At 50.9% G+C, this 13,137-nt stretch overlaps 3 protein-coding genes across 3 annotated transcripts; 1 reads left to right on the forward strand and 2 right to left on the reverse strand.

The window, feature by feature from the left end:
- Nucleotides 1-858: 858 nt before the first annotated feature.
- On the reverse strand, nucleotides 859-5,108 carry BJX68DRAFT_266408 (cytochrome P450; the record flags this gene model as incomplete). Its single annotated transcript, XM_071045505.1, has 8 exons — nucleotides 859-1,096; nucleotides 1,222-1,598; nucleotides 1,676-2,061; nucleotides 2,156-2,581; nucleotides 3,423-3,991; nucleotides 4,055-4,293; nucleotides 4,349-4,711; nucleotides 4,833-5,108. The coding sequence occupies 8 exons, from the start codon at nucleotides 5,106-5,108 to the stop codon at nucleotides 859-861; spliced, it is 2,874 nt and encodes a 957-aa protein (XP_070899476.1).
- Nucleotides 5,109-8,945: 3,837 nt separating this feature from the next.
- On the forward strand, nucleotides 8,946-9,725 carry BJX68DRAFT_266409 (uncharacterized protein; the record flags this gene model as incomplete). Its single annotated transcript, XM_071045506.1, has 1 exon — nucleotides 8,946-9,725. The coding sequence occupies one exon, from the start codon at nucleotides 8,946-8,948 to the stop codon at nucleotides 9,723-9,725; it is 780 nt and encodes a 259-aa protein (XP_070899477.1).
- Nucleotides 9,726-9,894: 169 nt separating this feature from the next.
- Nucleotides 9,895-12,727, reverse strand: BJX68DRAFT_236415 (FAD-binding oxidoreductase). The gene is made up of 6 exons (XM_071040008.1): nucleotides 12,159-12,727; nucleotides 12,000-12,084; nucleotides 11,112-11,946; nucleotides 10,813-11,030; nucleotides 10,617-10,740; nucleotides 9,895-10,538 (listed from the first exon to the last, which is right to left on the reverse strand). The coding sequence occupies exons 1-6, from the start codon at nucleotides 12,261-12,263 to the stop codon at nucleotides 10,388-10,390; spliced, it is 1,518 nt and encodes a 505-aa protein (XP_070899478.1). The 5' UTR covers nucleotides 12,264-12,727; the 3' UTR covers nucleotides 9,895-10,387.
- Nucleotides 12,728-13,137: the final 410 nt, after the last annotated feature.

Below are 13,137 nucleotides of genomic sequence, written 5' to 3' on the forward strand. Positions count from 1 at the left end.
CTCGGATGCGGCGCTCGCGCCCTGTTTCAAGAGCTCACTGGAGCGTCTGGGAGACCTCCACAGCTTGTCCACGCGGGCCCGCATTCGTGCTGTCCGATGGGCTCTTATCATTTTCGTCATTCCTCTTGCTTCTCAGGGATGCAGTAGAAAGGAAGATTATTTTGCTCAGGTCGGTGCGGCTGCCGGGCTTCAGGGTACTTAATAGCTGCTTTGGTCAAGAAACCAGGACCACCCTTTGTCAGCCTTGTTGCGTTTCCCGATTTCATGAAAACTTCCGTTCACAGATTTCCGAACCGCAGCCCTGGGGAAATGTTATCAGATAGATAACTGGACAGGAGAAGGAGGCAGTATACATTTCTTGTAATTTAGTCACAGTGGGCTGAAGCAGGCGAGAAAGGTGATTTTGTTAAGATGGTTGTGCATTTACAGCAGGAGCAACGAGCGGAGTAAACCATCCGGACGTGATTTAGAGCCTGAGGCATCAGGTCAACATCTGCTATTCGTGCCATTGACGACTTTATTAAGAGAGTAGGGGATATCGGCATGAAGGCCGTAGGAGAAAGGAGACATCGTGGGAATCGAAGAGATGTGTGCCAATTCGTATGGGCTAGCTAGCGGAAGACGAAGCTATCTAGAAAGCAGGCACGTGATGGTAGCCTCAGGCAGCCACCATGCCGACAGGGGACAATAACACAATCTTCCAGATCTATTACATTTGGTATGTACAAGCCGAGGTATGAGAATATCTCCCTCCCTGGGTCTTCTAAATCAACAGTGAACTATGACGGAGAAGATCCAGCCAGCCCTCCCACTAGCCAGCACCCTCATGGTCACCAGCATCTACAGAGGTTCCTCTACTTACACAACTGGCAACCCGTTATTGAAACTAAAGAGGCCCTTTGGATCCCACTTCTTTTTCAACTTTAAGAGACGAGGCAGCTTCCTGGCGCCATACTTGCTCTCAAGACTCTCATCGCCGTGGGCATAACTCACATAGACCCGCGACTCGTTGAAGCCGCCTGTCTCTGCGAACCGCGGAACCCAGTGCTCTGCAAAGTCGGTCACCGTGTCGTCGTTGGCAGGGAAGTTGAGGATGCTAAGGGAGACCAGGGCGAATAAAGCACGCCCAATCCAGTCAGTCAAGGTCCCATCCAAACAAAAAAAAAATCCTTTTACTCAAAAGTCGCTCGCTTGCGCAGTTGGGTAGATAACTTTACTCACATCTGAACCCCGGTATCGCGGAATGGATATGAAGTCTCCTGGTCAGGGACAGCAAGCGCTGCCCGCGGGGAGAAGACTTCTATTGAGAGAATCGCATTTGCTGCTGCAGGATGCTGGCGCCAGAGATCGGCCAACGCGTTAAAATAGGCCACGTGCGTCGGTACGTCGATTCTGGCCATCGCCTGGGACCAGTTATTCTGTGGGTTTCCGCCGGTGCAGGTGGCCGCTATGCCACCGAACATGTGCGCATCAAACACCTTGTTCCACGGCAATTGCGTGATATTCCTTCGGAGGTAGGGTAAGTCAAGAAAGGGTTTGAGATAGGAAAGACCTTCCTCTTGACGGCCGATGTACACCGCGTTGAGAATAATCGAGGGCTGTGCATACATGAACAGGGCAGTGGTCAGTCGAGCTTGCTCGTATACATTATCCTGTTAGACTGTGTGTAACTCACCCCGTTAGTGGCATCGTTGGCGAGTACTCCAAATAAGGCCAACTTCGGATGCAATCTGCCATTAAAGGATGCCAAAACCTCGAAAAAGGTCTGATTGACACTTCCTGAAAACAGAAAATCCACATTCAGCACGGAACCCTTGTTCGTCAAGTCATGAATCCGATAAGTAGCCTCAGTGACGATTCCAAAATTGAACCCTGCACCTCGTATACCCCAGAACAGGTCGGGTTGCTGATGTTTGGAGACTGTGATCAAGCTCCCCGCAGCAGTGACTAGTTTCACTGATTCCAAGGCATCGATAATCAGTCCATGGACGCCCTGGTACTTTCCAACACCAGCTCCGAGAGAGGCTCCTACCATGCCGACACAGGGGCAACTTCCAGTTTCTATAGAGTGCCGAGCACCATGCCCTCCGGTCAGCGGGGCGGTCCAACGCAGATAGAAGGATGAACTGTTTCGAATCCTGCGGGTTTGACCTACGAATCTCTTTGCCAGCAGCATACAGGGGGTCCATGATATCTCGAAACCTCACCCCTCCACCAATCGTCATGCGGTTGTTTCGAGCGTCGACGAAGACCTTGTCGAACGGACTGAGATCTATTTCCAGGCCTTGCTTGACGTCGCCCAAAGTCGTCGTGAAGCCGTGGCCTCCTCCAACGGCAAGGAACGGAATGTTGTACCTCGAGGCGTAGCGGACGATGTTTTGCACGTCGCCTGTAGTTCCTGGCTTTATAGCAGCGAAGAATGTCGGGGCATCGTTGGTCGACCATCGCGGAGTCACCTCCGACCAGTTTGCGGCGGAGGGATAGAACACTTCTGCGCCGGGGGACAGTCGTCTAATTAAGGGGGAGATGTTGTCAAATCCGGCGGCCACGGCCACGGCTAGTTGGGCGAGCAGCCCCAGGGCTGGCCCAAATCTGAGAAACAAAACCATTGTGCATCAAGGGAGATGAGGTGAGAGGGCAAAGTGAGATCTCGAGAAGTGAGGCTATGGGGAACTCGCGTTGTTATATGTGGACCCTTACACCAAGTCACGTTGGGACAACGCCTAAGCTGGAGGACTCTGCACATGCCAAGCGCAAGGCACACAATATACGAATACGCGGGTCCGCCAGTCAAGATATTAACCCATTTCCCCTTGAGAGTTGAACAAATGTCTCAAGACAAGGGATCGGGTGGAACGAGGTTTTGCTCCGGGCACTAATCTGGCCATGTATATTGCATGAGCATTTTAGTCATAAGGCGCAGCGCTTCTACTTATGAAACTAACTGCTTGTCTTTCCAATAACTTTATAAATAGCTTTTTAAATTTCCGAGCCTCCTAGAATTGCAAAGAAATGGTAGGATGATTTTTCAGTGGGCCGCTCAGCTCCTAGAACAGTAGAGAGTCGTGATAAGTGGGAATGAAAAGCGATGGCATACAAAATAACAGAGACGGCCTCGGGGAGGTTGAACTGAGTACTAATCTATCCGATACCTCAAGTGCCAGCCGTCCGCTTCTTGAATCTCACATCCAAGCCCGTCTGGTGTACAAACCATCTGTTGTGCACATGGTAAGAGCGGCCACCAGGCACCGCAAATTCGAGCTGTTGCGTTGTAGGCATGTTAGCTTCTGGAGAACCGAGTCTTTCTCTGGGGATGGAAGTGGCGGGAGGGGGAGGGATTGTGGCAGGGGACAAGCGAACCTTGTATTTCCGGAAAATACTGGGGATGAGTTTATACATTTCCAGGATCGAAATGTGCTTACCCAGGCAGACGCGACGACCGGCACCAAACTGGAGAAAGAGGGGGGCGAAACAGTCAGAGCTCTTGGTCAGATTGAAAGTGTAGGCCGAAGACAACAGAAATTGCAAAAGCGATTCACTTACAGTCATGAGAGCTCGTCCCATTTTCCGACGTTGTGCCTCGTCACACAGCAGCCATCGCTCCGGTCTGAACTCGTCAGCGTCCTTTCCAAACGGATCCTCGCGTCGATGAATCGCCCATGAGTTGATCCCAACCATGGTGCCGCCGGGCAGATGTGCACCACAGATGACTGCACCTTCAGGAGGCACATGGCGCTCCAGGTGAAGCCCAAATGGCGGATGCAGGCGTCCGGCTTCCTTGATTACCGCGTCCAGATATGGGAGTTGCTGCGCTTCCTGCCAGGACACGTATTCGGACAGACGACCCTCTCGCTCGGCTTGGTCAAGCTCATCCATGAGGCACCGGAGCTTGTCGGGATGTGTCAAGAGCTGATAGAAAACGCTTCGGGTCAGAATGGAGGTGGTGTCGCTGCCAGCTGTCACGTTGGAGGTTGCCCATGCAGTCAGGGCCCTATAAATAGAGGAGGTTGATTATTAGCAATGGTTAAAAGGATTGCAATCATTTGCTTTGTACTTTTGAGAAGGGAGGACATACGACTTGGGAATGGACGGATCTTTGGACAGCGCATTTATAAATCCAGAAAGGAAGTCTCTATCCTTGATTGTCTTTTCTTTATTTTTCTCGAGCTCTTCAAGTCTTTCGTTGGCCCTTGCCATAGCGAATGTAACTACTGGGCTTGCCTTCTCCTTCTTCACCTTGTGAAGGATGGGATTCTTGAAGAAAAAGTAGTCCAGCCACGGCATTTGCGTTATCTGTCTTGGTCAGAATAATGGAGAGATCGGCCAGGGTGGAGAGACGCATACATACCATTGCATTGATACCAAAAAAAGTCACAATACTCGCAGTGATGTTCTCCACGTCGCCACCACGCTCCAGGAACCCGAGCGGCTTGGAAAAGGTGAGATTCCCAATCACATCCCAGGCGAAATACTGAATCCAGGTCCCAAAGTCACACACACCATCCGTGTCAACGAAGAGCTCATCCAGACGCCTGAAGAAATGGGCCATGGTCTGATCAACAAGCTTCTCATGGGAGGCAATATAGCTCATTGAGTATAAGTTCGCAATGGGTTTTCGCAGCGTGCGATGTTGGTGACCATCTTGAGTAGAAAAGATCGTGCGGACCAGTTTTCCTCCAGCACTAAAGGTAAGAACGCGGTAGAAGTCGCTCTGTATGGTACAAATGTCAGCAGCGTTTCGTCTATGTTCCACTCATCATTTCTGCTATACTAAAGACTTGTTCTTTGGGAAACCGCCTGTATTATGGTGATTGGAAGCAGGACTGTCCCACCTTGAGATATCTCCCTGCAAAGTCATATATCTTCGGAATCTCATCCGGGCCTGTCACGGAGACAAGATTCGGGCCTATCCGCACCAGATCTCCATACTTGCGGTGCAGGGCAATGTGAACATCATGCGCATTTCCTCCAGCAACCCAGAGGAAACGGGGCAGATTGCTAAACTGAGCCCAGAACGGCCCGGGAATATGCCGTAGCCGCAGATATGATCGCAGATACCAGGTCAAGACTGACAGTGCGGTACATGTGTAGAGGATTAGCAGCAACATGGTTTCTTCCCCTTGGATGAGTGGAACGCGAGAGAGTAAGCTGTCTGGGCAATCTTCAAACGTTCCGACATGTGTCTTCAGAAAGACCTCAGCTTAGATAATGTCAGTTTGAACAGCTTTGATAAGAATTACGGTAAACACTCGGGCCCGGCTGGCCGACGCGGGTAAGAAAGCTGACGCCAAGCTGGTTTGGCGTCGCTGGGAGAGCGAGTGGGGATGTTGCCAGTGTGAGACTCCGTGGCGCCTTGCAGTGGGAATCTGGCTGAGAACCGAGAAGCCAGTTCGCTCAAGTTGGAGGTGGAGGTAGAGGTGGCACCATATGTGCATGGGGAGGATGATTGAGGTAACACCGCATGTTGAGGCTGAAGGAGACACTGAAGCCCCTGAAACGATGCTGTGCAGTAGACAGTCATAGTTGCCCAGTCTTCCACAGTTGCAGCTCTCCATCTCTAATGGAAAGTACAGACTGTGTACGCGGGTCCATGCGTGTTCATAACACGTAGTGTATATGAATATGACAGCCAATCTGCAAATCAGCTTAGTGAGCAGCATAAGTTTCAGGTGAAGCATTATTTGAATAATGCTTATACATAAACTAGTACGTAGTGCAACATGTCGGGACGGGCCGCGATCGCCGGACCCGCGTACGACTTGATATTTGAAGACTCCAACTTGAAGACTGCAAGTTTGTCTTCCAGAGATTTATGCCTCGTCAGGACCCAGAGTTTCTTAGAAAATTCCTTTTCATTCTCCTACTCGTGCTCAAGGACGGGCAAACAGATCCGTTCTTTCTCCAGCCCTCATTTCGGCTCCGTTGCTAACAAGCTCAAGGTGATTATGCCTGGCGCGAGATTCCTCACACGGCGCGGGCGGCACGGCTAAAATCTCCGGATTTGCTTGCAGCAAGCGAAAGAGGCGGAGCAACCTTCATTGGGATCAGGGCGCAGAATGGATGGGCCCTGAGAAGATTTAATTTTGCTAAACCTTTTCCAGTTAGCAACTCGAATCTGTTCGAGGTCGGAGATCCACTTAGCCAAAGGTTCCTATGCACTCTAAAGTTTACCTGTACTGAAATGGCTTACCAGGTTCTATTTGCAGCCAGCGGCTTTCCTTTGACCATGGAACTTACACTGTCACGGACTCATGTTACCTAGGCTACCTACGCTGGTCATCTCAACCACAAACCTCATCTCTCCAAAAAAAAAAAAAAAATTCCCAACCCTGCTGCCTCCGTAACTATCAAAGCAGTTACCAAGCGCAATGTACGCAGTTTGACCATGAAGCATCCTTTTCCTATCCTTGAAACGAACGACTTGGGGGGTGGGGTTTGGCAGCCGCTGCTATCCGGCTTTGGTGATCCTATATTTAGACCCCTTGTCTCTTGCGTACTAGCATGGTCTCGAAGCAGTTTCGTCTGGAGCTATCCCTGTCGATCTGATCAGCCCATTCGAATCGACCATCTCTGAACCTCCAAAGCTTCGTACGGTGGACCCCTGCTAGGCGTCGGGTTGTCGTTCCAAAATCAGGGTATAGTAAGCGACACCTGGCATTTTCCGTGGCTCGCTACAAAGACCTCGCCCACCCCATTATTCCTTCCTTGGAGAGTTAGACTATCATCAATATCATATGTGGATTCCTACTCCTACCTTGGTAGCTAGAAGACTTCTTCATTATCAATCTATCTAGGCGCTTCGCTGAATTGCTGCGCATGTGGATCCGCTCACATACCCATTGGCACGAGCCATAGCAGGCATACTTTTATAAGAGTTCTTCCCGACTGAGATTTATGCAGGGCGTGTGCATATATTCCGGAGTCTGGGGAGTGATTGCTGCACAACATGGCACTTGGCTATGTTTCAAGACCTGAATCTACACAGCCTCTTGGGATCGACTGATAATCAATGGCACACAATCAATGATAGAGGAGCCTGTTATAGTACTGGCATCAGTAGCAGGGATCTATACCAGTGCCACCCAAATCTGCCGCATAATAATATGGCCGAGGCATTGAGTCTGCAAAGGTACAATAACAGGGTGGGCGCCTAAAAGATTACTATAAAGGTTATGGTTAGCGCTTGTCTTACAATTCATCTATGCACCCTACTATAAGGGTCAAGCCTCTTAATTTGTGAGCTTGTTCGCAGGCAATATAAATCCCTGTCGTGATGCAGCCGAGTCAACGAGAGAGAGGAGAGAGTTGCAAGCATTACATTGTCTGATGATAGGGGCCGTCAGAGTGAGACATCCAACTACATGTACCGGCTCCCAACCCTTGTCAATCGTCGCCATTTCGGCCCCCACGAAAAGATGATATTCAATCTAGACTCCTATCCTTGTCAACCGTCACCACGTTGCCCCGCGAAGAGACCGTATTCAATGCAGAAGACGCCCATCCCTGCAGAATGTCTTGTCAGCCGTCAGCATTTCGCCCCCGCGGAAAGCGACAACTTTCGGTCCGCAAGAAAACAACTCTACAACTGCGCAAGGCGTCCCAGCCACGCTGCATGGCAAGAACCAGAGCTGAAATACTGTCGAGTAGTTATCTTACTCTGCTGGAGGCTTCGGGGACCCGCGTACCAGAAGAACAAGCTCACTGTGTTTTATCTTGATTCACCTTTGGATGCTTTCTTCATGCTTCAGCCGCAAGTTGATGCCGGTGACGACCAGGTCCCGATGTTGCTAGCACCAACCCGAGGTTGCCTCCCGAGTCCCACTACCCCTCTTCCTGAAGTACATTGCTCTTTTCACTCCTTCTTTTCGTTCTTTTGTTCTTTTCTACTTCTACTTTCATCTTTTATTGATGTTCTTGTGGTACGATGCACGAAGAGAACACGCTGAAAGCTCGAAACTTGTGGGCGGAGCAAGAGGACCACATATTGCGCAGAGAGGTTGTCAAGCAAGGTACAATGCCCTGCAATGAAACCACTGCTACGCTTGAACCGATTACACAGGGCTGACGGGGCGAATTGCCTTCATCATCAGGCTCTACAGCATCGAGGCTGGGAAAGCCTATCGACTGGCGAGCAATTGCAGAGAAGTTGCCGGGAAGAAGTAATAAAGGTACCTAAGCCGACAACACTGCCTTTACTCCTTTGTGCATTCTTCCCTCGTTTGGACAACGTGTTCTGACGGGTGGAGTGCTGAAGACTGTAGGAAGCGGTGGATCAAGCTGGATAGTAAGATCAACAAGGGTCTTTGGAGCGAAGAGGAGAACAAGCGCCTTCATGAGGCGGTTGCAAAGTATTCTACCGTGTCAGTCTCATACTTTGCTATACCTAATGAATGCGTATCTTTCCATTGTCGCGCCTGACGACTAATCCGTTGCAGATGGACCGAGGTTGCTCAGGTAGTCGGCACTCGTCAACCAGACCGTGAGTTGCTCTCGCTTAGCGACCTATATTACTCGGTTGCTTGATATCTTGATTGGGACGGCCTGACTGACTGCCTGACTTGCCAAAGAATGCGCCAAACGCTGGCAACACTTTCTGAACCCAGGCCTCAATCGCAGTGAATGGACGCCAGAGGAAGATGAGGTCTTGCTCGCAGAGGTTGAGAAGCGAGGTCGGAACTGGAAACAGATAGTCGATGAAGCGCTACACCGTAGGTCCGCCAACGACGCAAAAAACAGGTTGGTCAATTATTCACTAAGCCTGGTGCTGGCGGGGGGCTCCATTATTCGATTGATTGGTTGATTGATGATAGATATACTTTGCACACATCTGCTAATCCCATCATCCTATCTTATATAGGTTCACAATCCTACAGCGGATGAGACAAACCACAAACAACTCCAACTCTACCTCCCCGGGGCAATGTTGCCCAGCCACGAGCAGAACGATGCCAGATACTGCAGAGTCTTCACCTTTACCATCACCGTCATCGCAACCTGACATTGTTCCGCGATTCTACGGCCTGCCTCCCGAGTCCACAGGTGGAAACCCCAACACCAGCTCGCATCGCCACCACTACCACCTGCACCAGCAACGTCCCATCCCCACCATGGCCGGTTCGGAATTAGGGCATGATGATCTTCATCTGGGGGGCATGTTCCTGCCAAGCGCCACCAGCACCAACAAAGAGCTTTCAGCGAACACAACCAGCTCCCCTTCTTCATACCTGGGACCGAGTGGGAGCACCCCTCCTGAAATGCTAGGAGAGATGGGCACAGAGCCCACCTCAGTCTCGCTAGAGTCCTGGGTGGACTACGTGATGGGGACCGGGCTGCTCGGCGACGACTGCTCTACACCGGCACTCTGTGACGACGATAGTAGCCGGATGGACTCGACTCAGAGCAGTGAAGATAGCGAGATGCAACTTGACGCTCCTCCTCCTCTTCCTCCCCTTGCCCTTCCCCCTCTGCCTCCTACCGCTACCACCACCACAGATCCAAGGCTTACCCTCGACGAGTTGCAAGCAAGTCTCGAGTGGAACTGGAACCAGATCCAAGACCAAATCCCTGACATGGAACTGTCCCTGACGCCGCCGGATCGGGAAACGATCAAGAGCAGGCGGACGATGATCCTGCAGCAGATGCAGCCGGAGCAGATCTCTCGCGTCATGGAGTTTCTGCTCTCGTGGAACACGCCCATTGACGTCAAGATCGTGAACCAGGAGTGATGATGGGGTTTCCTGGCTGCGGGCCGTGTAGTACATAGAATGGGTGATGTGCATATACTTATACCTATGGTGTAGATGAGTGATTAGAGAGCGGGCGTTTTTGGCGAGGGTTTGATAAATTCGGGGGTATCCCCAGTTATGGCGAATGTATGAAGAATTCGACCAGTGGAAAGGGACGGCACAGTTGAACATGTATGCGAAGTTGATAAACCGACAGTAAGAGAAACTAGGGGAGGGGGAAGAGGCCAAAAATAGACCCTTGCTGTTATACGCAGGCAGTCACCCTTAAAGACCGATCCAAGAGCTCCTGGTCCCATCCCAATTGAACGATCCCCCGCTTACCTTGTTTGTTCTTCGGCCCAGGCCGAGCAGGGGAGGAAGTAGAGTTACCCTGGACATCTCCTTGGTTTGCACCAATGAACGCTCCGCCATATTCAAGCATCTAGGTGGAAGATAATCGATATTTGCGCCGTGTGCCCCATACTGATCAGAATTGCGATTATGGGGAGATAAGTTGCCTCGACAGGCTGACAAAAGATCTACTCTCGACTGTTGTCTTTTTAGATGGGGAATAAAATATTCCACTTTCTACAGTCTCCCACGATCGGACCGTTTTTGTCCAGCGCCACTCGGTTTTCCCCTCCACCGGCTACTGCTTGGTTCTAGGCCCGCGGGAGTTTCTGCCCTCCTGGCACCAGGCGCTGAAATACACCGGTGGGGTCGTAAGCTTTTGCAGTCTTCCACAGTCTCGCAACGTTCTTTGAGCCGTACGAGGCGATGGCCTCCTGGCCGGCTCCCGAGTAGGTAAGCATTCTGTGACGAGGCGTGATTAGCTCTAGCTCTGTCTTCGATTTTGAACGGGGCTCCTGGGGACGGGATTGTCATTCGTACATATAAGGATGGTAAACGCCTCGCTGTTTCGCCAGATCGACCAACGATTCCATTAATGCATTATGCTCAGCCCTTAAGCGTGGAAGATCCTCGAGGTTGTTGAAGTTGAGTAGCATCAGGATGACTAGAAGAATGATCAGTGGCCGTCCACTTGAACTTCCATGACGGGAGTTCTTTCAAGATAGCGGATACTTACCTACTATACTTTTACCATTGTTAGTTGACTCCAGGCCAAGGGCGTTTCCGCCTTTGGCAACTCCCTGCGCGATTTGGTTTGGGGTGATGGGCATAGGAACATGAACCCCGACCAGACCTGGGACGTCCCGACGATCCCGGAGCCATTGAAGATATATCTCCCACGCCACCTTGAGGAACTCTCGGTCGGCATAGACGCTAAAGAGACGCTGGTCCACGCTATAAAATCAGTTAGCGCATGGGTTCTAGACTCTGTTTGTCCAATTGAAGGGGTCTGGGAAAGGAAATTGAAGTACTAACGCGAGCCCATTGAAGATACCATCTCCCTGCTCACGAGCAAGGCTTCCATACGTTCTCCGAGACAGTGTATCGTTCTGGTAAGGTACCTCGAGCCAGGGTTGAAGGATTGGAGGCAGTTCGTCGACGGGAGCATTGTATACCACAAGACTTTCTGCACGGGCCACATCAGTCGCGCCGATATAGTTGTACGAGGGCATTGCATGGGTCAAAACATCGTCGACCGCCTGGTGCGTATGATAGTCATAAAAGAGATCCGCGACCTGGTCGAAGGCGGACTCTGGATGAATGATATTTCCTCCATAGACAGTACCATTGTATGGAAACGTCCTGAGATGAAAGTGAGTGACGATCCCAAAGTTGTTATTACCACCCTTCAGAGCCCAAAATAGGTCGGAGTGGCTATGTTTGTTGGCGTTGACAACCTTCCCATTTGCAAGAACAACCTCATAGTTGAGGACGTTGTCAATGGTCAACCCCTCACGATTGGTCAAGTAGGAAAAGCCAGCCCCAACAGCAAGACCAAGACCAACATCCTCATACCTCCCCACAATGGGCACCAAGTTGTGTGGATCAAGTGCATTATAAACTGCACCAAGGCGGTTGCCGGCACCAACGCGGACATAACCCTGTTTATGGTTGATGTCAATTGCATTGAGATGATTTGTTCCGATGAGGACTCCGCCATCGATATTAGCAGCACCCGGAATGGGGCTATGTCCACCACCTCTGATGGCCCATTGGCAGTTGAGGCGGGTGAAGAGCTGGACCGCTCGAGCAACCTTCTTCGTCGTGTTTGGCAGGAAGACACAAGCAGGATTGAGGTCCTCAGTGGACGCTGTCTCGGTCAGCTTGTCCCGAGTATATAGAGCGGAGGGACTATCAACTTACACCAGAAGTTCTGATACTCGGCGGTGTATACTGTGCTGTTCGGAATGAAAGTATCGTCGGGTAGGACTGCTTTCAGGGCGTGACACTGGCAAAGACAGACCTCGATCAGGATCATTGATTTCAATCACTCACAACAAGCATTACTTGGCAGTGACTTACGCATGTCTGACCACTACTAGTGGGCGGTCGAGCGGTCGTCAACGCGCTGCTCAGTGCAGCGAATGCGCTGGTCAGAGCGACTATCGAAACAGTTGTTGCCCGCATTTCAAAGGTCTGGAATCGATGAGACGGCTCTCCCGTATCCTGGCCACTGAAGCGGGTACCTTATCATTTTATTTATGTTCACGCCCCGAGAGCGAGGTCACGAATTAGCATCACCGAACAAGCCAGTTCAAAGATGATTCCGTCGGACCCGCGTTGGGCAATACAAGCTATGGAGGAACTCCTCCAAGCGTACCTTTTTGAGTACTCGTACCTGCAGCTGGCAAAGCGGTCCTGTCGGCCGCGCTGGGCTCATTGTCTCCAAACAAGCCCCGTTCCATGATGATTCGAGGGACCCGCGTAGAAAAATCGTATGGTTGATTCCACGCTCAATGAAAGCGCCTCCTCCTGGAACTCGCATGATCTTGGCCCAAGAACCCGTCTTTATAAGTAAGTCTTAGCGGATCAAACCAGTTGAGAAAGGGGACATGGTGGAAAGGCCCAGTAGTTGTGTACAGTCTCTGGCCTGCACTTAGTGGAAGTTGCACAGCATGATAGAATAAAATACCGTATTCGACTTTCATTCCGCCAGCTCGCATCTGCTAGGATTAGCGGCTATTGGTCTGACAGCGAGCAGTTACAGAAGCGCAGAGTGATTAATACTGTTTGTTTCGTGGCAAGTCCCAGATTCCATTACCAACTGCAGGGCAGACACTGTAGAGGAGATGCAACTACTCCGTACTTGAGCCAAAACACCTAGGAAGGATGCACGTGATCTGTAGCCTCAGGCTTTACAACAGTAAATCACCTGCGTGGCACTCTTCTACTACTAGGTACTCGGTTTCTTCAATCAATTATTGACTAACTGTGGATTACACAGTAATTTAGGCTGTGCCCCCATTCAGAACATTATTACATGAGCGACTCCCGCCGTCGC

This window comes from Aspergillus pseudodeflectus, assembly GCF_044049435.1.
Source record: "Aspergillus pseudodeflectus strain CBS 756.74 chromosome Unknown BJX68scaffold_19, whole genome shotgun sequence".
Lineage (NCBI taxonomy): Eukaryota > Fungi > Ascomycota > Eurotiomycetes > Eurotiales > Aspergillaceae > Aspergillus > Aspergillus pseudodeflectus.

Coding starts and splice junctions, on each gene's coding strand:
- BJX68DRAFT_236415 (XM_071040008.1), bottom strand. CDS start 12,263: ATGCGGGCAACAACTGTTTCGATAGTCGCTCTGACCAGCGCATTCGCT. Junction 12,085..12,158: donor CTAGTAGTGGTCAGACATGC/GTAAGTCACTGC, acceptor TGTCTTTGCCAG/TGTCACGCCCTGAAAGCAGT. Junction 11,947..11,999: donor CGAGTATCAGAACTTCTGGT/GTAAGTTGATAG, acceptor TGACCGAGACAG/CGTCCACTGAGGACCTCAAT.